The sequence below is a fragment of the Mirounga angustirostris genome, unplaced genomic scaffold, assembly GCF_029215605.1.
Source record: "Mirounga angustirostris isolate CCGP_5_RB_7025 unplaced genomic scaffold, mMirAng1.0.hap1 SCAF_4, whole genome shotgun sequence".
Taxonomy (NCBI): Eukaryota; Metazoa; Chordata; class Mammalia; order Carnivora; family Phocidae; genus Mirounga; species Mirounga angustirostris.
In genome coordinates this window covers 11,632,927-11,659,463 of record NW_026991712.1, presented here as the reverse complement: position 1 = coordinate 11,659,463, position 26,537 = coordinate 11,632,927, and the positions used below count along the sequence as shown (strand labels likewise).

The following is a 26,537-nucleotide window of genomic DNA, read 5'->3' as shown; positions in this document are numbered from 1 at the left end:
CTACCACCCTACCGTTAATGAACAGGAGTTGGATTAATGTTTAGAAACTGAGCAGTAAAAAGTGGAATTGAAATCAACCACCCAAATGGTGACTTGGTGGTTGTTCACTCTCCTCTGGGCTGGCAGAGGAAGGGATATGCCAAGACAATGGGGCAACAGCCCTGTGTCTCCAGGTGAAAGGCATTGTGGCTGTGACTATTGAGCCTCAGAATCCCCAAAACTAAAATGGATTATGTAAGTAATGATGGCCTTGCTGCCAAAATGAAGTTTTAGTTGGACCAAAATTATTAGAAGTTTCTTTGATTGAACTATGAGGGAATAACCAAAAGGTTATAACCAGCTTTGATTGCTTTGATTGCTGGTATAGGTGCTCTCTCCCTCGTGCTCCCATCTCCTACCCTGTTCTACTTCTACCCCCAAAACTCTTCTGCTTTACAGAAAAAAATGGTAAGTATGGGGTTGAAGTCTCCCTGCCTCCCAAGAAGGACTGAAGGCCATAGAGCCAATAGGCTGCCCAGGGAACTTTAGAGAGGGACTCAAAGCTTTAAGGTTCTTTTAGATATAGGCACCCATGTCATCACCAGCCTACCCAGTCCTGTGAAGGGAGGGAACATCCAGATTCAATTAATAGGGTTTGGGCAGGATTTACAGTGGGGAAAAAACCGAATGTGACGAAAGGACAGGACTCTCTGGGCCAGTTCAATGTTCTGTTGCTGTCTCTACATCCCAATGTATAGTTAAGAGTTGATATGTTACATGGTTGTACTTCCCCACCTTCTAAGTGCCAGAGGGGATTCTCCCAATCAGGAAGGGTTGCATGTAGAAAAATCCTAGTACCTTTGGGGCCCCACAACCCTAATGACCGTTTTTTGGTTACAAGTCTCTGTGACTTACGATTTTATTGATTAGAGCTTCTGACAAAGGGAGGCAGGCAGTCGTCACCTGCAGGTGCCCCTGGGGGTTCTGCACTCTGCCTTCCGGACACAACTATCAGACATGCTCCTTCTCTAAAGCAATTGTTAGCATGCTACTGGCCTCTTGTGGAAACTGAATCCCTGACTCATGGAGACCTCTTGAGTCCACAGGCTGATATTCCTACTTTGGTTTTCTAACCTACTGTCCCCCTTGATTTACTATAAAGGGCAGTTTTTCAAGGGGGTCAAATGTGCCCCAGCTTCCAAACCTCCAGGCTTATCTTATAAAAACAGCATTTGTCATTCACTTTACCAACTCTCTCTGCCAAATAAAGGACCCAACAGTGTAAAGTGTCAACTGCCAATGTTAGGTGAGGCTCTTCTCTCCCTAAATCCAATTATTTGGAATCCTGAGCAATCGCTGCGAAAGAGGTAGGTAAGAGCTTAATCCAGAAGAACTGCAGCTGATAAAAGATTTTTCTTTCATTTCCAATCATAGATCCAGATGGGGGTTCTTAGAGCTGTTTCCCGCATTGTTTGTCTCCTCTGTCATCATCCACAGGACTCTTGAGAAGCTGTAGGAATATGCAGGTGCAGACTCAAGGCATGGTGGAAATGGACTGTACATCATGGGGCAGAACCCTATGCTCCCCTATGCCACCTGGACAGAGCCCAGGGATAGTGACCTCCCAGGAATATCCACGTTGGTCTGATATGCCCACTTTAGGATGGGTCAACTCCATAACTAACAATGTAGAGAGTCAACTGAAAATGCATATTCAAGAATACATCTGGCTTTGTCTTAGCCCCAACAGCATCTCAACTTTACATGAAAAAGTAGCAACAGGACCTTTGGGGAAAACCGGAAGCAAACTTACAGGCTCTACAGAGCCTAAATCCAGTAAATCATCAAATCTTATGGATTTAATACTATTCCTCCATTGTCAGTACTCAAATGATGATCACTATCAATTCTTTCCTGGACTTTAGTAACAATAGCCTCTTAACTTGCCTACTTGTATTGAATTTTACTTCATCTTCAATCCATTCTCCCAAAGCTGTCAGAACAAGCTAGTATTTCACTCTCCCCTCCCTTAAAATCCTAAAAAAAGAAAATCCTATAATGGTTTCCCTATAGCCTTCAGTCCAAACTGACCTGAACTTGTTAACACAACTCATGCAGCCAGGCTTACAGTCTACTTATTGTGTACCTCTTTCCCACACCTCCTTTATAGAACCAGTAGCCGTTTCTAAAATGTACCTGACCTCTCTTATCTCAAAGCTTTTGCCTCTCCCTCAATTTAGGCCCGTGCATTCTCCCCCCGCTTTTTTAAGATTTTATTCATTTATTTGAGAGAGAGAGAGAGACAGAGACAGAGATAGCAACAAAGAACAGGAGCTGGGAGGAGAGGGAGAAGTGGACTCCCTGGGAGCCCAATGTGGGGCTCGATCCCAGGACCCTGGGATCATGACCTGAGCTGACAGCAGACACCTAACCGACTGAGCCACCCAGGCGCCCCTCATCCTCCCTTTTGTCTGACTGACTACTGGTCCACTCCTCAGGTTTTAGTTTAAATGGCATGACAACATGGACTTTTACCCTGACTCATAAGATTAGGTACCTATGGAATACATAGCACTGAACTCACATTGTCTATTTTTCTCGCTCTTCTACTCTAAGGAAGGACTACTAGTAGTTTATTCACTGTTATTATAAGCGTCCTCATGTGTTCATTAACTATTTGGGGGATTCATAACAATCATATACCAAGTATTATGCTAGTTGTCAAAAAATACATTATCAAAAACAAGTTTTTTTTTTTTTTTAAGACTTATTTATTTGAAAGACACAGCAAGTGGGGGGGAGAGGGAGAGAAAGAATCTCAAGTCAGTGAGGAGTCTGCTTGAGATTCTCTCTCTCTCCCTCTCCCTGTGTCCCCCGCAAAAAAGAAATGTGTTAATTTAATAAAATTATATTTTGCCCTCCCTACCACACTGCATTGAAATTAATATAAATATTTCATAAGAATTGTGAGGCACACAGCAGAGACATTATTATTCCCATTTCATAGTTAATCTGAGAATCTTCACACTATCAGACAAAAGCAAATTAGGGCTTTAGTGCAACGGTTTGGTCCATACATACTAAAATTTTACAATGAGTAGAATCTCTCAATAAGAGCACAAATCAGCAAACTATAAAAGTCCACTTCAAGACCTACCTAGTAAATCATGGATTAAATTAGTGCCTTCAACTTTCTATTACTCTCATAAAGAACAGAGAAATGGCATAAATAATCCCCAAATAATAATATCTGGGAATATGTCATAACTTTTTTCATAGCACGTATGTCCTAAAATTGTTTGACCTAAATTAGTATTCAGTGTAACTTGAATTATCTGAGAACATGCCAATTTATGACTGGAAGAAATATTCTAAGCACAGTGAAGTGTCCGTATTAGTTTAGGTTTATAATACAATACCAGACATATTGTACCAACTCGAATATATCAAGTAGAAATTACTCCCATGGCAGACTATAACTGCACAGGATTGAAAACTTCACAGTGTTGCATAAAACAGTACCATTGAATGTCATCTTTTCAAAATAAATTAAATAGCTACAAAAATATATCTTTGCATAAGGTCTTCTACTTAAACAGAATCACCCAATATCTTTGAAAAAAAAGCCTTTCTCACCAGTGGTACCACTATCAGAACATAGGATGTGTCACAAGAAATGTGTGTTTTTAAAGAATCAACCTTCTAAGAATGATTTCCTTGTTTAAAAAGTTTTACAAATGGGCGCCTGGGTGGCTCAGATGGTTAAGCATCTGCCTTCAGCTCAGGTCATGATCCCAGAGTCCTGGGATCGAGTCCCGCATCTGGCTCCCTGCTCCTTGGGAACCTGCTTCTTCCTCTGCCTCTCTCTGTCTCTCATGAATAAATAAATAAAATCAATCAATCAATCAATAAATAAATAAATAAAAAGTTTTACAAATGTCACTCATTTGCATTCCAATATACTTATATGAGTGGGAAAAGGGTGAAGCTACAGCTAGTAAGCAGGAAATTATAATCCTGTATATGCTCACAAGAGAGTAGAGAAGTGAACATTCTCCATCCTGTGTGTCAGCTGAAAAAGTTTTTAGACTGGCTGTTTTAAGTATGCCTTCTAAATATATAATATAAAATACAGGACCTCAAATCAGTACTTTGAAATAGAATTTTAGTAAAGACTAGAAATCACAGAGGCTTGGGTTTATGCCAGCCTTCCTCACCCTACTTGGGAGCATACTTGGACAAGTTACGTAAGCTCTCTGAGCCTGCTATTCCTGTTAATTAGTAGTTAACTAGGAATTAACCTATACCAGGCAGGGTTGTCATAAAACTACCTTAATGTATATAAAGAACTTGGCATATAGTAGGTGTTCACTATCACAGCATAATAATTAAAGAGCCAAAACCAAGTTCTATCACTTAGTAGCTGTGTCACTTTAGTTATTACTTAACTTCAATTTCCTAGTCTGTGACATGGGAATACTAACACCTAACAAGGTTGTTGTAAAGAATTTCTTAGACTCAACCCGGCAAGTAGTAAACACTATGTGCTAGTTACTATTAGCATTATGACCACCACCACTGAAATATTAAATAAACACTGGGGTGCCTGGGTGGCTCAGTCAGTTAAGCATCTGCCTTCAGCTCAGGTCATGATCCCAGGGCCCTGGGATCGAGTCCCATGTTGGGCTCCCTGCTCTGCAGGGAGTCTGCTTCTCCCTCTGTTCCCCCCTCACTCGTTCTCTCAATCTCTCTCAAATAAATAAGATCATTAATGTATTACATAACCACTGTCACATTACTGATGATACATTCCATTTCTGCCACTTGAAAAAATATCTCTTGAAAAATTAACCTCATTTTGGTGAACTGATCATAATACAGGATGAGCTTACACATCTAAGAATTTTTATGGTGACTTTAAATGCACAAGACATAACCTGAATTGACTGTTGCTCATGAATACTGAGAAGATATCAAATATCCATTCTAAGTGAACAAATCTACTCAATGGACTAAAGCGTAACATAAAATGACATGCCTATTGTACTTTCTTTGTACTTTCTCCCCAAAGATCTCAAAGCACTTTAAAAAATCAAATAGAGCAATTCTCAAAATATATGAACTTGAGAAAACTGCAGCTGAGAGCAATCAACATTTTTCCCAAAACTTTTGCCACATAATTACAAAATGATGCTATAGTCAAAAACTCTTTGACCTTGCCATTCTTTCAATTATTCAAAACATTTGAGTATCCACTGTGCACCAGGCTAAATTCTGGTGCAGTAAAAGAAAAGGAGAGACCAAAAATAATAGCGGGAATGTCACTAACAATATAATTAAATATTTCCAAATATTATAATTTTGTATTCCTTAAACAGTGAAAGAGCAAATTATAGGTCCTACAGTTAAGTGCATCAATACTTAATAATTTAAGTAACCTCATATAAGCGACAGTCCAGTATTTTCCCCCAAAGAAACCAGCAGTAAAATGAAATAAGCATCCCTCCATACTCTTCAATCACTTACTATGGTAAATGATCATTCCAAATATGAATATAATAATCTCAAGAGTGACACTATGTAACACATTTTTTTTTTTAAGATTTTATTTATTTATTTGACAGAGAGAGACACAGCGAGAGAGGGAACACAAGCAGGGGGAGTGGGAGAGGGAGAAGCAGACTCCCCGCTGAGCAGGGAGCCCGATGCGGGGCTCGATCCCAGGACCCTGGGATCATGACCTGAGCCGAAGGCAGACGCTTAACAACTGAGCCACCCAGGCACCCCTGTAACACATTTTTTAACCCATTTTTGGGGAAAGTTCAGAGAAATGAAAAATTCTAAATCTGATTATGTAAAATATCACCTGTAATCTATCAGAAATAAACTAAATTCGCTTAATCTTAAAATATGAAATTATATTTTTGCTAGGGCAACTAGAATCAATTTACTAATCATGTCTCCCTTTGATGAACCAATTTCATAGGAGAGAAAAATCTAGCCCCAATTACCAAATGATCTAGAGTTCATACTATAGATCCAGCATCTTATGATCCAAGAACTTCCTCTGAAGTAGCTATGTAACTGTTAAAAGTTTTAAGAATTGAAAAATGTTATCTAACAAAATTGCTCTGCCAAAGAGAGGCAATCTTAACTATGAGTTAAGAAATCTTACTGCTAGAGTGGTTATCCAAAACCTAAAAGAGAACACACGGCCAAGTGCCTTTTTAATACTTAGCTCCCCAGAAGGGCTATTAGAAAATGCTGATATTAACGTTGATAGCAACTGTATCATACTGATATCCAGGTAGGTACACTACAGGACTAAAAACCTTCCTTTGACTTCATTATTACAGACAACCACAGTCACGTGAAAAAAAAGGGGGAGGCTTATCATATCATTTTATGAATGCTGATCAGGCAGTTTTAGCCAACTACAACACTTACCAAGGGGTTATCAAATAAGCCCCAATTATCAAAGTGCTCTAGACACAAAGCTTCTGTTTCTATTATTAAATACAATTAAAGAATTAAAAGGATCAGTGCGTTTTTCTTGAGGTCCATTTGTCTAAAATGATTTGCAATAAGTCCCCAAAGACCGAAGTGATTCAAATTCCTTCATCTACATAAAACCCTCCTCTGGAATGTCAGTCTGCCAAACTGCAAGACTATAAGAACACAAAATTGACTGATCCACATTTTCCACATAAAGATTACGGAGTAAAATGACGGCAAACGCAATAAATCTGCAGGAGGGGGAACCAAGTGTAAACAAATTCCAAAAATCTTTGTCTTATCCAGAATGGCACTTTGTGGTACTGCAAGAATTCAGGCATTTCATCAGTATTCCGCACACCAGGGGACACTCGATAACTGCTGTCGACAAATTAAGAGGAGAAAAAGTCTCACCAACAAACGGTAGTAACAGGTAATGTTGCAAATCCGTCATGGAACCAAGTGAGCGGGAAGGTGGAGGTGTAGAAAGGAGTAGCAATCTTCTGCCAAATTTTACAGTCTGAGAAAATTAACCCATCACAGACAGCCCTCCAGGAAAAAAAAAAAAAAAAGATATCTGGTGCAGCCTAGAATAGCCATGAGTTACACACACACACAGCAATTGCCACTTCCACTACAGTTTGACGGGAACAGATTTGGGTAATTTTAACACAAATTGTGTGTTTTGGAAACACCCTAAGACCACACCCTGTGACCGAGAATCTGGACTTTAAGTGCTGGGGATTTAAGTGGTCAACGCGGTGTATACTTGGACGACCTGGCCGCGCAGGTGGAAGGGCGGAGAGGGGCAATAAAGACACCAAGTGCCACGCGGGTGACCAGGGGGAGTGGCTGCCGCCGCGAGGCGTGGCGCAGTCCGAGGGAAAAGGGGGTGTGGATCTGCGGGTGAGTCCGGGGAGAAAGGGAGGGAGGAAAGGCGGCCCGGAGGAGTTAAGGGAGGTGGGCGCCGACGGTGGGGGGCGAGCGCCGACGCGGGAGGGGAAAAGCCGGGGAGCCGGATATCACGCGCGGCGGCCGGCTCTGGGGGTGGGAGGGCGCGGCGAGCACGCGCGTGGCGGTGCGGGTGGGAGGAAAGGGGGGGAAAAGGAGGTCCGAATGAATGAGTCGCTGGCGGGGCCGCGGAGGAAGGGGCCGGGGCGCCGCGGGCCGGCGGAAGGGGGGCGCCCGCAGAGGTGCAACCGCGGCGCCGGGGGTGGGCGCCGGGGCGGGCCCGCGGCGCCGGGGGCCGAGGAAGCCCCGCGCCGGCGCGGCCACCACCGCGCCCGCCTCGCCGCCAAAACGGGGTCTTGGGGCAGGAAAGTGAGGGGCGTGAGGGAAGGGGGAAAAGGGTAAAAACAAATCACTCACCCTCCGCTCGAGCCTCCGGGCGCTCTCAGCCCCGCTCCTCCGCCCTCCTCGGGCCGCGGCGGCGGCTCCTCAGCGGCGCTAGAGGGAGCCCCGGGCCCGGAGCGGGGCAGCGGCGGCGGCCGGACCGGGAGCCCCTCCGCACCTGCCCCTGTGGCGGAGCCGCGACGAGCCAAGCGGCGGCTGCAGCAGCGGCGGCGGCTCCGAGTGGGGAGGGCAAGTGACCCGGATGTACAGGGTAACGGCGAGGAGGGGGAGGGGGGAATGCCAGGAAGTGAGGGCGCAGCGGACCTGTCCGGCCGTGCGCATGCGTCGCGCGCCCGCCCCGCAAGGTAAATCCTCGGCCTTCCTTCCCCGCCCCTCTTCCCCGCCCCTCCTGGAGGGGGCGGGGCGAGACTTGAGACAGGTGGTCCGGCGAGGAAGGGAGGAGAGGAAGGGGGCGCGGCCACCGCCTCCGCGCCCCCGCGTTCCTTAAAGGGGCAGCACATCCGCGCGGAGATGGCATCTGGGTGGATCCGAGTCTTGCAGCCTTCTCATTTGACAGAAGGAAAACTGAGGTTCAGAGGTAGGGGGGAGCTGTCTCAGGTCAGCGAGCTCGGAAAAAGCAGGAACTGGAACTCGGAACTCGCAGATCAGGACTCTTTGTACTGAACTCCGCGAAACTGCCACCTCCCACCACTCTCCACGCCTGGAATGGCTGGGCTGGTGAACACGCCTTTCCCTCTCCGCCAGGTACTGAACCTCACTCACGCTCCCCGTTAAGGCAGAAGCGCTGGCAGGCTCCTCAGAGCTTAGAGGTGCACCGTTATCGCCTGTAATGGTATCCTGGAGACGCCCTGGGGAGGTGTTAAATGATCAATCTGAGGACAGAAATCAGGCGCCACTTGAGACTTGTACCTTGCCACGCACCGCTCTTTCAGATGAATGAGATTTTGTTCTCGGGTTCCGCTCTGGGCAAAAATGTCGGGGGGTGGGGCAGAGAACTTGGATGTGGCCCAGGGCACAGCATTTTATTTCCCTAATCCTCCTTCACTCTTGAACATAAATGCTCCCTCCTTACATACAAAACCAGAACATCTATCTAGCTGGTTCATCCTAATCCTGCTATGAAACTCTCATATTTTTTCATTAACACTAAAGCGTAAATGATTACAATGTTACCTTTCTCTGGAATATTTTCGGTTTGAGCAGATCATTACCATGGAAGTAAATGGTTCTGAATATTTTGGGGTCATGGGCCCTACTGAAAATCCCACAAAAGTAGGGGTTTTTCTCCCCCAGAAGAATACACACAAATTTACATACAATGTCAGGGGATTTATGGTCCCAGGAAGCTTACCTATGAAAAACCCTGATTATGAACTCCTGGTCAAATAGGTAAAATGCCAGGAACCATCCAGGCCTTACCAGATGTGGCCAAGAAATCACTCCTTGCCCCAAATACAGAAGAGCAACCCTTACCTTATTTAGCCTTTTGTCTTCCTCTTGAGTTACATGGAGACTACATGGTACGAGCCATACTATATAGAAATGTGTTAGAAGAGTCACAGAGAGACTGGATGGCTTTCTGAAGGCACACATTAAAGGCAAGAGTCCTAGGCCTCAGACTTTTGCCCTAATTATCATACTTTAGGATGATTTAGGGGATCTATATCTATTATAATCTTCATCAATTTCAATTAAACTGAGGGAGCCAATTTTTTGCCAACACTGATGCTGGCAGACGGTCTTCACAATCCAGGAACTGTGGTCCATGTTTCTGACACACTGATACGCATCCCTAAATAACCTTGGTCCGTAGAAACCCACTATCCTCAATTTGTACCAAGGAAGAGAGTTCATACACCTGCCCCGTCCCTTAAATATGTGCTCTGAGTAACCACACTCCTCCACCTCAGTATCCCAACAAAAGCAGAAATCTCTTCCATAGTATTCTCAACCCCATCCAGTTTAGCTCAAATATCTCCCATTATGGGGAACTCATTACTGCACTGGTCGGCCTCTTCTCATCGTGAGGAACGTCTTCTTTTACAATGAGCAAAAATCTGATACCCAACAATTTTCATCCACTGGTCCTAATTTTATCTATGGAGAGCAACACAGATATGATGCCAGCCTGAGGGAGCTTTCAGTCCAGCCAAGAAAAGCCCACTGATGAATGATAACCATAAAATAAGCCCCCTTTAGGGTCGCCTGGGTGGCTCAGTCATTAAGCATCTGCCTTCCGCTCAGATCATGCTCCCAGGGTCCTGGGATCCAGCCCTGCACGCACATCGGGCTCCCTGCTCTGGGGGAAGCCTGCTTCTCCCTCTCGCACTCCCCCTGCTTGTGTTCCCTCTGTTGCTGTGTCTCTCTCTGTCAAATAAATAAATAAAATCATTAAAAAAAAAAGATCAGCCCCCTTTGGAGACACCTTTCTCCTTGTCAGCCCTAGACCCATCCTGGCCTGCGTCACAACTCACACATAAGCTCAACCATTATCCCATGTGGGATATCCTGAAAATGAGAACAGAAAACAAGACCTTAAGAGAAGTGCTGAATTTATTCTTCCCCGATCCTTTCTTCGTTATCCTGCATGAATGTAATCCCATTTCAGCTGAGGTCAAAGCTTTCAAAGTTTTATGTTGAAAAAAGCAGGAGGATGCAAAAAAGAGGTTTACATAAGAGCACTCTGCTCTCGATGATTTAATCACTGTGGCTTGTTAGCATTTTTCTTTGTGAGTCCTTCCTATGTGCCAGGCACTGTACTAAGCACTTTACTTGCATTTCCTCTGTTGCTTTTAGAACCACCCTATATGGTACTATTACGATGTCCATCTTATAAATGAGGCAACCAAGGCTCAGTATGAGATCCAGGATTCAAACCCAATCTGTCAACTCCACAGTTTGTCCATTTACATAACTTGACTCTGCTTTTGTAAATTTCAGAAGTTCCTGATGCCTTCTTTAAATGCTGTTTCCTTTGAAAATTGCATTACTAAATCAACTTTAAAACATTACAAAGAATAAACTGTTTCACTTAATCATTGATGCATTCAATCAACACACAATTCCGCCCCTCTACTATGTCATAGGCACCATGCCGAGGGTTTAAAGTGGAGGTCAGTAGACAGGGCAGGTGCCTGTCCTGGAGGGGCTCAGGATTTAGTGAAAGAGCTGTGACCTCATAATTACAGCACAGCACGATTCATTGTAATCTAGGAGAGTGGAAGAACCAACAATCCCTGGACAGCTGTGAAGGCTTCAGAGAGGATGGGTTTGGTCTTGAAGAGATCAGGGAAGGGATGAGAAGAGAAGGCACATGGGCAGAGGAAGGGCAGTTTATGAAATGCTGGAGGGAAGACTGGGTGAGATGGTGAAGGATCTCCTCAACCACCATGCTATGGAGTTTGAACTTGCCTCCTGAAGGCAATAACAAGTAAACAGAAGCTTCTCAGCAAAGGAGAGACATAATTAGATGTGTTTTATATCAAGATCACTCTGACGACAGTGTCCAGTATGGACTACAGTGGGAATGAGAATGGGGACCCACAGACCACTGAAGTTGCTGTGCAGTCCAGGGGAGAGATAATGAGAACCTGCTTTAGGAAACTGGCAGTGGAGAGCAAGAATGGGCACCAGAATTAAGATACTGATGTTTAGGGGCACCTGGGTGGCTCAGTTGGTTAGGTGACTGCCTTCAGCTCAGGTCATGATCCCAGGGTCCTGGGATTGAGCCCCGCATCAGGCTCCTTGCTCAGGGTGGGGGGAGCCTGCTTCTCCCTCTCCCTCTGCCTGCTACTCTGCCTGCTGGTGCTCTCTCTTCCTCTGTCAAATAAAAAAAAATCTTTAAGTAAAAAAAATATATACTCATGTTGAATCTACAGGAGTTTGTGACTAGTTGAATCTGGGGGAAGAAGCAGCAGAAGCTGTGGGACGTGACCCTGACACTCCTAGCTTAGCAGAGCAACTGGAAGGTGATACCACTCAATCCCAATACCTTCACAGTTTTCATTCCTGTCCTCTTCCCACCTTTACCTATGTGAATGCACGTTGCTTCAACTACTATCAGATACGTGCAACTATTTCCCAATACCGTTTCATATTTCTACAGTCACATTTATCATTTTAATGGCTGCAGAACATTGCATCATGTTGAAATAGCTCCATTTCCTTCAGTTACTAAAGGTTCACACCCTGCATGCCTGGTTTACCCTAGACTCATTTGGTTCTGAGCATTTTGCAAGGGATGGGTTGAGCGAGGGAAGAGAGCCTTTAGGTGAAGGGTGTTGGAAAAGTGTGGCCACAAGGGCCAGCAAAGCTGCAACTCTCGTGGGAGACGACTGGGCAAATACACTGCACAGAGAACTGCAGAGCTGTGGAAAAGAACACATCAGCCTACCATTTACTCACTCATCCAGCAATTCATTCTCGTGAAGCCGAGGACAATACAGCAGAGCCCAAACCCCCTCAAAGCTCTGGATTCAGCCTAGCCAGGGTCTAAATCCTGTTCTACATCTTATAGAAGTTACTCAAACTCTCAGAGCCTGTCTCCCCCCAAGTTTGTTGTAAAGATGAACCTGGCAAAAATGTACAAAACACCTGGGATGGAACTAAGCATGTGTTAAGTTCAATAACGATTTTCGGTCTTGGTCCTTTCCCTATGCTTTCTTGACTCCCAACGTTTTCTTGAGTTTCTGAGCAAACCCTCCAGGCAACAATGCGTGTACTAGAGGTCAGAGCCTGAATCTGCCAGAGTGAACCAGGGCCACTCATGTGACCTCACTAACCTGTCACTTCCCATCTGGGAAACCAGCCTAAAAACCTCATTCACAGGAATGTTGCAAAGCTCTCATAAGTACTATATAGGAAAATATGTTCAAAGCCCCAAAGCACAATTTCATTAATGACTATTACTGCTGTTATAGACATTGCTGTATTCTAGATTTCTCCCCATTAAAAAAAAAAAATCTATCTATCTATCTATCTATCTATCTATCTATCTATCTATCTAGATATGTATCTATATATACACCCTCCACACGAGTTCCTTGGACCGAAGTTTCTGGGTTAAAGGATCTGACCACTGTTATGGTTCTTGATTTGCGTTGCTCAGATTGCTCTTAGAGAGGACTCTGGATGGTGCTACCATAATTAACTCAAAATCACCGTATAAGTCCTCAACCTAACATTCAGGGACTTCTATCAACTACTTCCTTCATCCTCTTGGTGGAAGGAATGAATACTTGAGGAAAGAAGCACCCTCCCCAACATTTCCAGGATGGCCAGGGGTCCAAAGGCTAAGGACTAAGACTCTAGTGTCCTGCCTTATGCCTGAGCACCAATGGACGAGAGTTTCACGAATCCAGAAGAAGACAGGGGAAGGAGGCCTGGGCATCCCCAGGGTAGCACTAAAGGCCTGTCCAGCATGAAAAATGGCATCAGAGCTCCTACCCAAAAGCAACAGAGTACAAAGCCAACAACTCAAACCCTAACACACTCCTGACACTCCTGTTATCTAGCAAAACATTAACCAGTCTCTCAGGAGTCATAAAGTTGTCCTTAGGGCCATATTTCCCCAGAGGCTCTGTCTATGAGCCTCTGTCACGTTCCCAAATGTAACATTTCTCACCAGTGGGCAGTTCCACAACATCCACTTTGGCCAGCCCTCTGGGCGACCTGCAGGAAGGTGGCAGGTTCTCACAGCTGGTCCTTCCCTGTGCTTCCAATATGCCTTCCAGCCTCTTCAAGGGACTGTTTCTTGGCCTTCTAGTTTAAGGGTCACCTCCTCAAAGTGGTCCTTGCCATCGCCCCACCCCCACCTCCTGTCACTCGTTCCTGCAGGTCACTGGCTTTTTTTCCCTCACAGTACTTATTACAACCTGTAAATATTTTTATTTTCTAGCTTAAAAATGTTTTTATTCTTTTTCTTTAAGATTTTATTTGAGAGAGAGAGTGAGAGAGAGCAAGAGCGGGAAGGAAGGGCAGAGGGAGAGGGACAAGCAAATTCCCCACTGAACAGGGAGCCAGACGCAGGGCTTGATCTCAGGACCCCCCTGGAGCATGACCTGAGCTGAAAGCAGACGCTTCACCGACTGAGCCACCCAGGCGACCCTTAAAAATGTTTTTAAAGAGCCTCCCACGAAAACACCACCTCTGTGAAGGCAGAGGCCGGGGCTATCTTGCCCACTCCAACACCTGTCACTGTGTGCATCCAGCTCCTCGGAGACCCTCAGTAAGTATGCAGAATGATTGGGTAAAAAAGGGAGGTTCCCAGCCCCCCAACACACACCTTCCTTTCACCCTAACTATACGAATAACACATGTTGACTGCAGAAAAAATTTGAAAACACAGATGAGCAAAAGGAAGAAAATATAAACACTTACGATCCAACCTCCCACCATGTGGACACCCTTCCAAATGTTTTTTTCTATATCTATATAAAGATAATGCATATATTTTTATAAAAATGGTGCATATTCTAAACTAATCTGCTGCGTTTCATCTCACGGTATATCTTAATCACCTTTCCTTAATAAAAGTACTTCAGCTGCCCTGTTGTGAAAGGCTCTATACCACTCAGGCGCTACACCATAAAGGATGTAACACATCTCCTCATGTTGAGCTAAAGGGGAGGTTTCTTTAATGCCAATAAAGGTAACATGTTTTAATACAGCACTTCCCTCTTGACAAGCTTCCCATTTTTGCCTCTGTGTTTGTATTGCTTTGGAGCTTGTATTTCTACAGAACCATACTCCCCACCGCCCATTCACCACCTGGAGTTATTAGAGTCCCCGTCAACTGCAGAAGCAAAATTGTTTGCAACGGGAAAAGCTGACGTCTGACGAAGCCAGGATGATGCCTCGGAGTTCAGTATTTAAAGTCAATAAATTTTTATTTAAGAAAAAAAAAAAAAAAGAATCTGCTGCTGATACAGGGGACAGAAATAAAGAGTGCAGTTTCTTGCCAAGATTTTAATGTAAAAAGAGGAAGAGACTTTCTGCAAGCCATGGCTTTGCCTCCCCAGCCCTGCCCTGAGGCAGTTTTTCCCTAGAGGGACAGGCTGGTGGCTCACAGGGTTTATTGATGTCCTAAGCAGTCCACAGCCCAAAGCCCATTGCCCCATTTGGAGACAAAGAGCTGGCTGCAGAAAAACCCAAGAGGGCATGCTCAGGATGCACTGCCTTTTCCCACCAGCAGCACTTTGAGCCCAGCCCCTGGTGGGGTTTCAGGAGCCACTTTGCATTTTCAGCTCTGACAGTCACTCCCCTCCAGGAGGAAAGGCCTCCCCAGGCCCACCTGGTGAAGCAGACCAGAAGAACAGACCCCATTCCAGCAGGAAGGCTCAGTGCCCAAGGGCACTCGCTGTCTTGCCCACCTGCCCGCCCCCACTGTGGCTGGGCCAACTTATCAAGATGCACAGGCCCAGGAGGGGGTCACCTGAAGGAGGGGGGCAAGATATCGTCAAATTAGAAATGGCACCAGACAATGGGAGGGAGAGGAACAGCTGGGTGGGCCATCTGTTCCTGGACCTCACCCTGCGGTGACCCAAACACCCAAACCGAGGTTCATCTCTGTTGCTCCACCCATCTTTATTTAGCACCCCATCCGGGTGAGAGGACAACTTTATCTGTAAAGAAAGAGACTCCCCAATGGTGTCAAGGGTCATCAAGTTATCCATGCCATTTTCAAAAGCTTCTTGGTGCATTTTACAGAAACACTGCGGTTGGAGAAAAGAGATGGGTTTGCTTTGAAACATCATGGCAGAAGGAGGTACCACCACCACGCCCTCGCATCGATTGCTTCGTTTCTGCCGGTTTTGAACAAAGTGATTTCCACCCATTTCATAAACTCAATCTTTATAATGACAGTTTTCAGATGAGAAATGAGGTACAAGGAATGTAAGTATTTCGTGGGCGGTCACAAAGCTACTAAGACATGGAACCAGGATTTGAGCCAGGTATTAGCAGCTGGTTACTTGGCCTCGGTCACGCTGTTCTCCTTGCCTCCCGTCCCCCCTTCCTCAGATCTCTCTGCAAACATTCATTATACCACTTAGTGTCCAAGCTCCAGCTAAAATGCTAGGCTACTCATGCATAAAACAGGCACAATACCACCTAATTCACCGTTATCGTGAGGATTAACTGAAATAACAGACGGAACATAAGAAACTGCTAACATTCACCCACGTTTTACCCTAAAAACAGCAATTGCATACAATTAAACCTAATATGTCAACGTTCTTGGAAAACTCTTAAGTGTCTAAATAAATGTGCATTACAGATTATCTTGCTTTTTGAAATCTGCAGCTTTTGTATCCAAACTTGGAAGGCTGTCCATCACGGTGACTAAGTACCCAGACCTGAGTCTGAATCCCTTCACTGTGTCATCTGTAAAAAATAGGGAAGTAACAGTACTCGCTGTCAGAATTAAGTTATTTCATGCAAAGCACTTAGCACAGTGCCTGGCAAATGTAAGTGCTTGATAAATATTAGCCTCTTCTATTATTTATTATTATTACTGTTATTATTAACTTGCTTTCATTGAGATGGTATTGGTGTAAAGCTGCCCACTATAGCATTATTTATAATAGAAACCAGAAACAAATTCAATTTCCCACAAGAGGGAAACAGCATAGCAGGGTTCTGAAAGACCTGTCTCTAGAATTAACAAAAATCAATTTAATTAAAATTTAAAAGCCCTTGCTTTGCCACTTAGGGGCGGTATAATTTTAAGCAAGTCATTTCTTTTCTCTGGACCTGTTTTTCCTCACCTCAAAAATGAAGGATTTGCTCTCAATGATTCATAAGTCCTCTCCAGACTTAAAGTTTATAGTTCTAAGGCTCTAAATGCTCTAAATAAAATACAATCCATCAACATCAAGGGTAATATACAACCCCTAAGTACACAGGAAGATGGTAGCAACATGAGAAAATATTTTATAAATACTCCCAACCTTCTTTAATCCTCCGGTTTCTTTCTGCAACAGTGGTCACCTCTTAAGAGAATTTGTATTATGCGTGTTCTCTCTCTCCATGAACCAGGCGGAAGCTTCAGGAAGAGCAGGGATTTATGTCTGGTTTGTTCACTGATGCATCTACCCTAGCCATTATAACGACGCCCAGCACATAGTAGGAGCTCAATTAACATTTGCTGGTTGAAAATTTGTGACTATTCTAGAAGAGCAAAGTACAAAACTGTATATATAATAAAATGCCATTAATATACAATATGTGTCCCCGTGGAGAAATTGCAGATAGGCTCAAAGAGGTTAAAAGGAGAGAGTAGGGATGAAATATTTTTTAAAATTTTCCTTCAATCTTTTGAACAATTTTCTTTAAAAAGATGGCCTTCAAAAAGGGAAGTGCGTAGCCAAAAGAAAGATAAAAGAGAAATAGAAGAAGTGGCCAAGGGGGTGGGGAGTAACTCTGAAGGAGGGCAGAAGGAAGGGCGGGTGGTGCCAAAGCAAACAGAAGGCTCTCTCAATGGAAACAGAATCACAGGGGTAGAAAGAAAACTAGGTAATAAGATGCAGAAAAGAAAAGCCGATTTATCTTGGACTTTTAATTACAAGCTATTATCTCTTAAACTATTCCCAAGTTGATAGGCTTCCCCCATTAATTGCCTCAATCGATGGAAGCTTTAGTGAATTTGAGCACAAAGGGGCACTTGGGACTGTTACCTGTTACTCTTCCCACAGGTTCTAAGCCTTCTTTTGATCTGCTGCTGTGGATGTAAGAAGGACGCGTCCCACATACTAAGGTTAACTGGTGAGCTATAGGCCTTTTCATTAACCACCTGATCAACAATTCCATACTCACTTTGGGGGTGCGGGGAGACACCGAGATAGGAAACAGCCTTCCCTTCCGGGGAATAAAAGACACAATGCCTTACTACAATACAGAGCAACACACAACTGCCAAAGAAATGATACAGACATATGGCCTGGAGATTTTAATGGAAAGAATAATTCCTTTGGCCTTGCGGAATTAGAAGGGAAGGGGCAAGAAGCTTTCCAAGGAAGGTCTGGTGTCCTGAACTTTATCAACTCACAGGAACCCTAGTGCTATTTGCAGACTTAATCTTGAACCCTTCACCTGTTCCCATCTTGCATTTGATCGTACATGACTCTTAATGCCTCCAGCTTCCCCAACTGCTTTCCTGAGCTCTTCATCATGTCCATGCAATTGAACTTTAAGCAAACTAGGTTGGATGCCCTGCTATGAGAGTGCTCAGGACCCTGTGCTTCTTGTTTATAGCCCATACATAATTATGATCACACAGTGATTTGTGTACTTCCTTCAACACTGGGAGCCCCACAAGGGCAGAGCCCATGCTGTTTTGTTACCACTGTATCCCCAGTGCTGGCACAGAGCTGGGCACCATCCTGGCATAAGGCATGCACTCAAACAGGTGCCGCTGGTCAAACCTGGTCAAGCTGGTCAAGCACTGGTCCAGCCTGAGTTATCCCAGTCCTAGGGCCATCACCCTACTCCAGACTCCCAACATGGACACAGCCCTAAAACCAGACAGATGAGCAACGCAAGGAGGTGAGATATAAACCCTCCCCACCCAAGTCGCCAAAATGATTAGGTGTCTAACCAACTAGCTGAAATTCAGAACAATGGGGATGTCTAAGACGAGCTTACAGTGTGAAAAAGTTTTAAGTTTTGAGGCTACAGAAGAAAAGATATTGCATATGATTTAAAAAAAAACACAAAACCAACAAAAAAAAAACCCCACCACCTTTCTAAGAGAGAACCAATAGGGTCCAAGTTAAGAAGCAGCTTAGCTGGTTTAGCTAGCTTGCTCTCTAAAATCCTGGTGTTGATTTCATGTTAGAGCACAGGTTTAATGAGAAAGCATCCCTCCTTCTATTTTAATGCACAAACCAAGGTAGAGAGGAGAATGCCACCTTGCCCAAGCTCTGGTCTGTCTGCAGTATCCATTTCAGTATTTACTTAGCATTTTTATTTAACAGGACACTTGCATTAATGAGTACCTGATGAATCACCTAATTTTAGACATGTAAGCGACCTTGGAAATCACCTTCAATCCAACGTTTTACACTGAAGAGAACTGAAGGCCCAAGAGGGGCTCAGAGGGGTCTCCTGGGAACACGATCCCCAAGGCCTGGACTCAGAGTGAGAGTCAGACACGGGCTGAGTTCATTTCCAATGGCTGGATCCAAAGGTTGAGGCATCAACAGAGTCCCGTAAAAAAAAAACCTCTACTGGGCAACCCCTTTGGGTCCCCTCCCTCCTTGGGAGCTTGTGCTATCACTTTGCTATCGTTCAGTAAACCTTGCTTCTCTGCCCACTGCTGTCTGGTCTCCCTCTTCATACTTCAAAGTGGCGTGACCAAGAACCGTGGGCAGGGATGGAGAAAAAAAATCCTGCAACACTATGATGCCCCGCATCAGGCTCCGTGCTCCTGCGGGAAGCCTGCTTCTCCCTCTCCCACTCCCCCTGCTTGTGTTCCTGCTCTGGCTATCTCTCTCTCTCTGTCAAATAAATAAATAAAATCTTAAAAAAAAAAAAAAACCTCTACTAATAAGCATTTGTACAACATTAGGTGTGGTGTCTGGTGTGATCTTTTATGGTAAATGAAGTGGATTAAAGCCTTATGCTTATTTGGTCCTTCATTACACACAAATCTCTCCCAAAGTGGGGGGAAAATGTTAGGAGACATGTACCAAATGATAAAGAAACAAGTGGAAATGCAGGTTGTATGGGACTTCTCAATCACCCACAAGAGCGGGGAATGACGTCTTTCTCGGTACTAATACTAAACTGATTATACAGCTCCTATAAATACTACTTCTTGCTATTGGGTCTTTACCTGTGCTATTCTCTGTGCTATGAACACCCTTCACAACACTACCACACCTCCCGGCCAAACTCCTGCCTACCCACCAAGACTCCAGCCAGGCATCCCTATGGATGTTGGGTAAGCGTTTCACTACCACTTAGCTCCTGTTATTACCTTACAGTAACACATGGCCCTACTGATGCCCAACAGTCCTTCTAGGATGTGTCAAGAAGACTAGCAATTGTATGACGTTCCTATAGCACCATGTATCCCATTGAGAAAAGCACTACAAACATACAAGGTAATGTTTTATTAATTTATTTAACCTGATTCCTTGAAACACTGAGTGATTTTGATGGATGAATCAACCAACCCAAGATTAATAGCTTGGTTTACTACACTCATTTCTCTTTCCAAGCCACAACCCAAAATAAACTCACTCTCAATTTATAACTTTGCAAAATGTGCTTTTGCATATCGACTCCTGAATCCACTGTGGTTATTAAAAGGATGGCTGCATCCATCAGGATGGGCCAGGTTATGCTGTGGTAACAAACAACCCCTGAGTCTCAACCCCAATGATGACCACAGCGGTCATTCTGGGGTCAATAAGATTAGCCCAACAACTCCATCCTTCTGGACTATACCTGACAATCTGGATTAAGCAGCTCTGTGGCTGACATCAGTTTAAAAGATATGACCCCCTTCTTTTCCTTCTCCAACCACCTACAGAGCTGTCTGGCAGGGCTGCAGTATGGATTAGATGCGACAATGTTTGGTATACACTCAGGAAACTGCCGGGCAGATACGAAGCAGTCAGTAAAGGATAATGATGGCTAGTATCATTGTCATTACCACTATCCCTACTCCTCTTCAGATAATAACAGGGATGTTATTATTACAATTTTCATAAGCCAGTGGTTCTTGAGCTTGTCTGCAAACTGGAATCACCCAGAGAGCTTAAAATCGATTAGTGCTGGGGCACCTGGGTGGCTCAGTTGTTAAGCGTCTGCCTTCGGCTCAGGTCATGATCCCAGAGTCCTGGGATCGAGCCCCACATCGGGCTCCCTCCTAGGGGGAAGCCTGCTTCTCCCTCTCCCACTCCCGCTGCTTGTGTTCCCGCTCTCGCTATCTCTGTCTCTGTCAAATAAATAAATAAATAAAATCTTAAAAAAAAAAAATCGATTAGTGCTTATGGCCCACCCCCAGAGTTGGTGAATTAATTCATCTATACTACGTCCTGGGCTTTGGAACTTTAAAAGATCCCCAAGTGATTCTAATATGCAGATGAGTTTGAGAACCACTGTGATACACAGGCACCAGATTCATATCTATACTTATATGTATTTGCACCTGCACGCATTCACAAGTGCATACACAAGCTGGCCAGATTCTAGGAATCCTGCCCCCTCTATGATAGTGGTGGTCACATCGGTCAGGATGAGTTAGGTTACGCTGTGGTAACAACAACAAAAAAACAAACCCTAAATACTAGTCCTAATGACAACCACGGTAGTCACCCTCTAGAGTCTACAAGATGAGCTCAGCAATCCCTCTTGACACCTAAGCCTAAGCATCTACCCGCAGGACTTTCCTGTTTCCTCTTCTGTACTTCACCCTTTTTCCAAGGTCCAATTTAATGAGTTTGCCAGGCCCAGAGTAAATCAGAACCAAAAAAACATACTGGTATGGACAGACTGGGAGAAGATCTGTCCAGAGGAGGACCACTGAAGACTATTAGTAATGGAGACTATGCTTTGTTCGGCTCTCTATCCCCAGGACCCAAAACATGGTAGACAATTTAATAGAAATTTGGATAGGTAAATTCATTATCATCAGTAATAACCTGAAAAAAATGGAAGGCAGACACAAGAACTCCAAAAACCAGTATCTAACTTGAAAGTCTTATGTGTCAACTTGTCACCAGCCACCATTTTTATTTCCCCATTTTTTGTTAATTTCTCCCAGGATGAAACCATGTCCAGCGGGGTGCAAGTAAATGAGGTCAGGATATCTATGAATAAACCAGTGCTCTTTCCCATGGGCAGCAAAGCTCAAGACATGCACGGTAGGTGCAGGGGGCAATAAGAACACAGACATTTCCCCACCAGCACACGCATGAGTTTTGGTAAATCATCTCCTGCTCTGTTGGATGTTATATCTCTGCAGAGTCTGGAGAAAACCAGAAAATCCGGCTTGCACGCCCTTGTTTTGGCAGTTTAATTTAGGAATCACACTGGCTTTACATAAACTCTTCACCAAAAAATGTATTCTGTATTTTGAACACATGAGTGAACTTGAGCCCAGGGGAAAGAAACATTGTATACAGTTACATAATAGTTACTCTATTACTTTAAAACCAAATGGAAGCCTCAGGCAGCAAAGTCAAAAGCAGAGAGAAACCATTTTTGTAAAATTATCTGAATGCAACCATCTCTTCTGATGCAATGTGAGTTGACAATGGTTCTGCTCTTCTCAGAAGCTCAATTATAGGTTGCTTATCTGGACCTGGGACAGGAGTTTTCCTCCCCTCTAGAGTTAGTTAAAGGAAAAAAAAAAAAAAAAAGCAGGCAGAATTCCACTAATAAAAGCCTGAAATGAAAAGGAGTAACTACTCCCAAGGCCCTGCTTGTTGTAGGGGTGTCATTAGATGAACCTTTGTAGGGTCTCTGGTAACCATCTACTTTCTCTACTTTCTCATCACAGAAAGGAGAGGAAGGAATGTGGGATGCACAGCCTCAAAACACCTTGCTCTCTTAGGCGTGTGGCTGCTGGTGACTTAGCCTCTCTCTGAACTTGTTTCTTCATCTGTGAAATGGAAATACCTACTTGACAGGGGTGTTATAAGAACTAAGGAAACACATAGAGTGCCTAGCGTTCAGTAAATGTAGTAAATGCCCTTCCTCTGATCACTGCCAAAGTCTCAGGAAGCTCACTAGAAGGCAAGCTTTTTAAGAGAAAGGCCTCCCCCCACCCCCGCCTTTTTTTTAAGAGAAGGGAGACCTTGCTCATTTTCCTACACCCACATCCTACACACTACCTACCCCCTTATGGACTGTAGCTGTGTCTTCAGCATCCATTCTATTCTTCCCACCAAGCAGCATCCTTCAGTCATTCGGTCCTCATTTGTCAGTTCCAGGGATGATGAGTCCTGACTGGTCTAAGCCAATCAGTGTTATCCCATTTCCTCTGCCACCATGATGGATTGAGATGGAGGCGTCCTGAGATGATCCCATCAGAGGGAAGCTCAGAAATTTTCTTCAGTGGCCCTGGGAGAGATGGTAGCTCTTCCTCCCCTGGATGTGATCCAACAAGCATGTGGTCTGAGAGGTACCAGCAGCCAGGTCACCACATTGGACAGCTCTCCTCTACACTCCTGGAACACACCTGTTCTCTTCCTGATGTCTGCTAGCGATGAACAAAGCTGCTAGCAGCCCTCTCACCACTATGAAGGGAGTCAACCTGAGAACAAAGCCAACAGACACAAGTGCGGAGCCCAGAGAATCACCAAGAAATGAAGCCGGAGCCCTGATCAAAGTGTGCCTGAAACCTATCCCCTATGTGAATCACTCAACTGCTCCTATCAGTTATCCAGTTTGAACTAGGTTTTCTGTCCCTTACAACTCAAAGCACCCTAACTGATACATCCACGTGCATGGCTCAATGAAGAACCGAGCAAGGGAGTATGCAGAGATATCATCACTCTTCTAATGATTTAACTCAGACTTCAAGTTCCCTGGGAGTAGGAGCCCTCATTGGTCTTGGCCAGCCAGTATCCCAGGCTTAGCAGAGTTTCTGGACAAGGCCCTCAATAAATACTTTTTTAAATAGGTGAATGGAATGAAACTGACATTTCATTCCATAGCCTTTTAAAGCCCTACTCCCCAGATGCATCTGGAACAGAGGAACATGAAGAAGGAGCTCACAGGACTGGGAGCCATCAGACAGGCCTGAGCTCAAATCACAGATCCAACTGAGCCTCAGAGTCCTCCCCTACAAAATGAGGATGTTAATACCTACCTTCCCAGGCAAGGAGAGCCATGCAAAAGTACCTAAGGTCGCATTCAAGAAATATGCATTTCCCTCCTTCTGTTTGGCTAACCCTGCTTCATATGGTGAGTCCTAGTCTGGGGTTCAAAAATAGGGTCATCATATGTATACAATATGGGCCAAACCCCAGATTACCCAGCAGAGCCAGGCCTGGAAGGGTGAGGACAGGTAATGCATACCCTGAGCCTCCCATCCCTCAACATCCACCCATTCCCTTCAGGAGAGGGATCCTAGGCAGAGGGCATATATCAACTAGGCCTCTGGCCGTGATGTTCCTCTTTGCTTTGCTGGTTGCTTCCCGACAAAGGCAGGGGACGGGAGGAATCAGCAGTCCTGCCACAGCCCTAGGGGCTGCTGATCTAACCATTTACAGATGAGGTGGAGCTCAGCGAGATAGTCAGCTCCAGAGGGGCAGGAGCCTTGCCTCATTCATCAGTACACCCCCGGCACCCAGTAAAAGATTTCCTGAGTACATGAATGAAAGAGTGAGTGGATGAACAGGGAGTGATGAAGTCAGGATTCTCAGAATAGAACGGTAGTAAAACCCTGTTAGAGCACACACTGCTGCTTATGTAGCAGGCAAACCCAAGCCCAGAAATGAGAGAGGACTTCTGAGGCTGGCACATGGGGGGACTGAATTCTGGCCCAAGGATTCCAGTGCCTCAGTCTGAGCCACAGGTTCTTTCTCTGACAAGGGCCGTTATCAAGATTAAGTAAGAATTTTTTTTAATGCAGCTACAAACAAGGAAAAAAGGTTGACAGAATATATGCCTAGGTAATAATAACAATTAGCCTTCGATGGTAAGATTACAGGAGGGCATTTATTTTTCTCTTTTATGTGCCCTTTTGGCTTTTCTATAATGAGCATAAGTGGACTGTCTAATACCAATAAAATGAAAATAAAAGCGGGGAAATGCTGATCCAAGTGTCTAGCCCAGCACCTAAGACATAAAGTGAGGACCCAGCAAAGGCTCCCTTTCTAGGAATGCCCTTCAGACGGTTGGAAACGGCTTTCACGTGTCTCCTATTTCTTGTTAAATATTTCAGCTAATTTAATGTCATCCTCACAGGACTTGATTTCAAGGCTCTCTTTTATCCTTCCTCGTGCAAAGGCTCCATCTGTTAAAACCCCATGCCAGGTATTGTATAACCAGCTCACACAATCAGCAGCACGCTCCTGTTTGCTCATTCATCTGTTAATTCATTCACTGAGTAAACACTGGTTAAAAACCGACCCTATTGGACATCATTGCTTTTGCTTTACCCAACCCTCCCTCCACGCACAGAGGGTTCCCAGGCTTTCCTGGGGGAATATCCACCTCCCCTCACCTCAGTCCTTGCCCTCTGGGAGGTGCAGACCCTACCCCAGCTCCTTCAGGGGGCGGGCATTTGATCCAGGATGGCCAATCAGACCATCGCGTTTGCCTAGGACAGGAATTGGTCTGGGGATGGGCATGTGACTCAGATAAGACCAATCAGAAACATGGAGACTCAATTCTGGGACTTTTCTTGAACTGTTGGAAAAGTGCCCTTTTTTTTCTTTTGCTAGAAGTGCTGATAGCCATCTTGCCACCAAAGCCCAAAAAGAAATGGTAGGTGATGCTGAGGGATGGAAAAAACTGTGTAAGCCTTCGCAACACCGTTTAAACCACGCCTGGATCTCCATCCCTGGACTTTCCAATGGCATAAATCCCCTTTCTGTGGAAGGCAGTTCAAGTTGGGGTTCTACTTGGAGGTCAAAAGAATCCTGGCTAATGAACTCTGAAGGGCCGTGACATATGCTGCCCACTGGCTATGCACAGAGGAAGCAGGATGATCCAGGCCATCGTTCCTGGCACTCAGCCTGATGTGGAGCCGGCTACAAACAGCTACAATTATTTAAAGCCAGTAAGATAACTGCCTTAATTAAATACTACACAGAACAAGAGGAGCATAGCATAGCGTGGGGGGAACCAGGAAACGCCTCATACAAGAAACAGCAGTGACACCAACTTTGCATCTGCACTCAGGCAGGGGAGATAGAATTACTATTTGGGGAGTTAGGAGAACACTGCTGATATATACATCCAGCTCCCAGTAAACTAAAACCACTACATTCCCCATCACACAAGGGCAGTGATACTTAAAGTACTTAAGGGCACTCTCTGAATGAGCCCACAACAGCGTCTCGAGACACAGCAAAGTGCCAATGTCAAACAGGCCTCACTAGCAAGAATTTCATCTGAATGTTACAGATGATGTCACACTCTCAAATAATACTCAGGTCCGTTTTTGTGATTTCGATATTATAAACTTTTCATTCCAGTCCTCTTGCCCATGTGGATTACAGCTGATCAAATCACAACACTGTAAGAACAGCCCTCTTGAGATGAATAACCTGTTTACAGCATTTGTTACCAAATGATAAGGAAGAGAGAAGAGAGCAAGCGTCTGGTTCCATGAAACGCTCGGTGATGGGTTAGAAATGTGGCTGGCTACAGGAAACAACAGGAAAAGTACCTCTGGGAACATCTTTTTTTGCTAAGAAAGGCCCTGACGGTGGCCTTTTTAAGGGAGCAAAGTTAGAGTCCTTTAGCCCTCCGATGCATACACAAGAGTTGGGAAGATAATAATGAGTCAGAAAAGGACACCACAGGACACAATCTCCTGGCCTTTGCTGTTTCTCAACACATCGGTGATTCATTTGGTCCACAAACAGCTCCAACTTTCCAGAGCAAAGAGTCCTACAAATGGAAAAATTAATACTGACAGAACACTTGCATGTGGTCTCAAGAGAGGTGCCAGGCACTAGAGGCAGGACAGGCTTGAGAGCCCTTCCAGATAACCTCGATTTCTGAGAAGCAGCTGGGTCACCTCT

General features: G+C 44.7%; 1 protein-coding gene and 1 non-coding gene across 19 annotated transcripts in view; both read right to left on the bottom strand.

Annotated features, from left to right (window-relative positions):
* Window positions 1-26,537, bottom strand: part of CYRIB (CYFIP related Rac1 interactor B) — a 148,543-nt gene that overhangs the window by 74,282 nt on the left and 47,724 nt on the right. For 5 of the 18 annotated variants that reach the window (XM_045895879.2, XM_064587879.1, XM_045895882.2 and 2 more), the window contains exon 1: window positions 7,843-7,983. The exons of 10 other annotated variants lie outside the window; for them this stretch is intronic. Coding sequence is in view for 2 of the 8 variants with exons in the window: in XM_064587875.1 (XP_064443945.1) it covers window positions 22,675-22,734 (60 nt within the window). In the remaining 6 variants the exon portion in view is untranslated. Of the gene's footprint in view, window positions 1-6,888; window positions 7,024-7,842; window positions 8,086-22,674; window positions 23,489-26,537 lie in introns of those variants that run through there. 3 more of the 18 variants (XM_064587875.1, XM_054512451.2, XM_064587876.1) reach the window with 3 other exon arrangements.
* Window positions 1,434-1,622, bottom strand: LOC123860683 (small nucleolar RNA SNORA73 family). The gene has a single exon (XR_006794801.1). It is a non-coding gene; the product is annotated as a small nucleolar RNA SNORA73 family (small nucleolar RNA).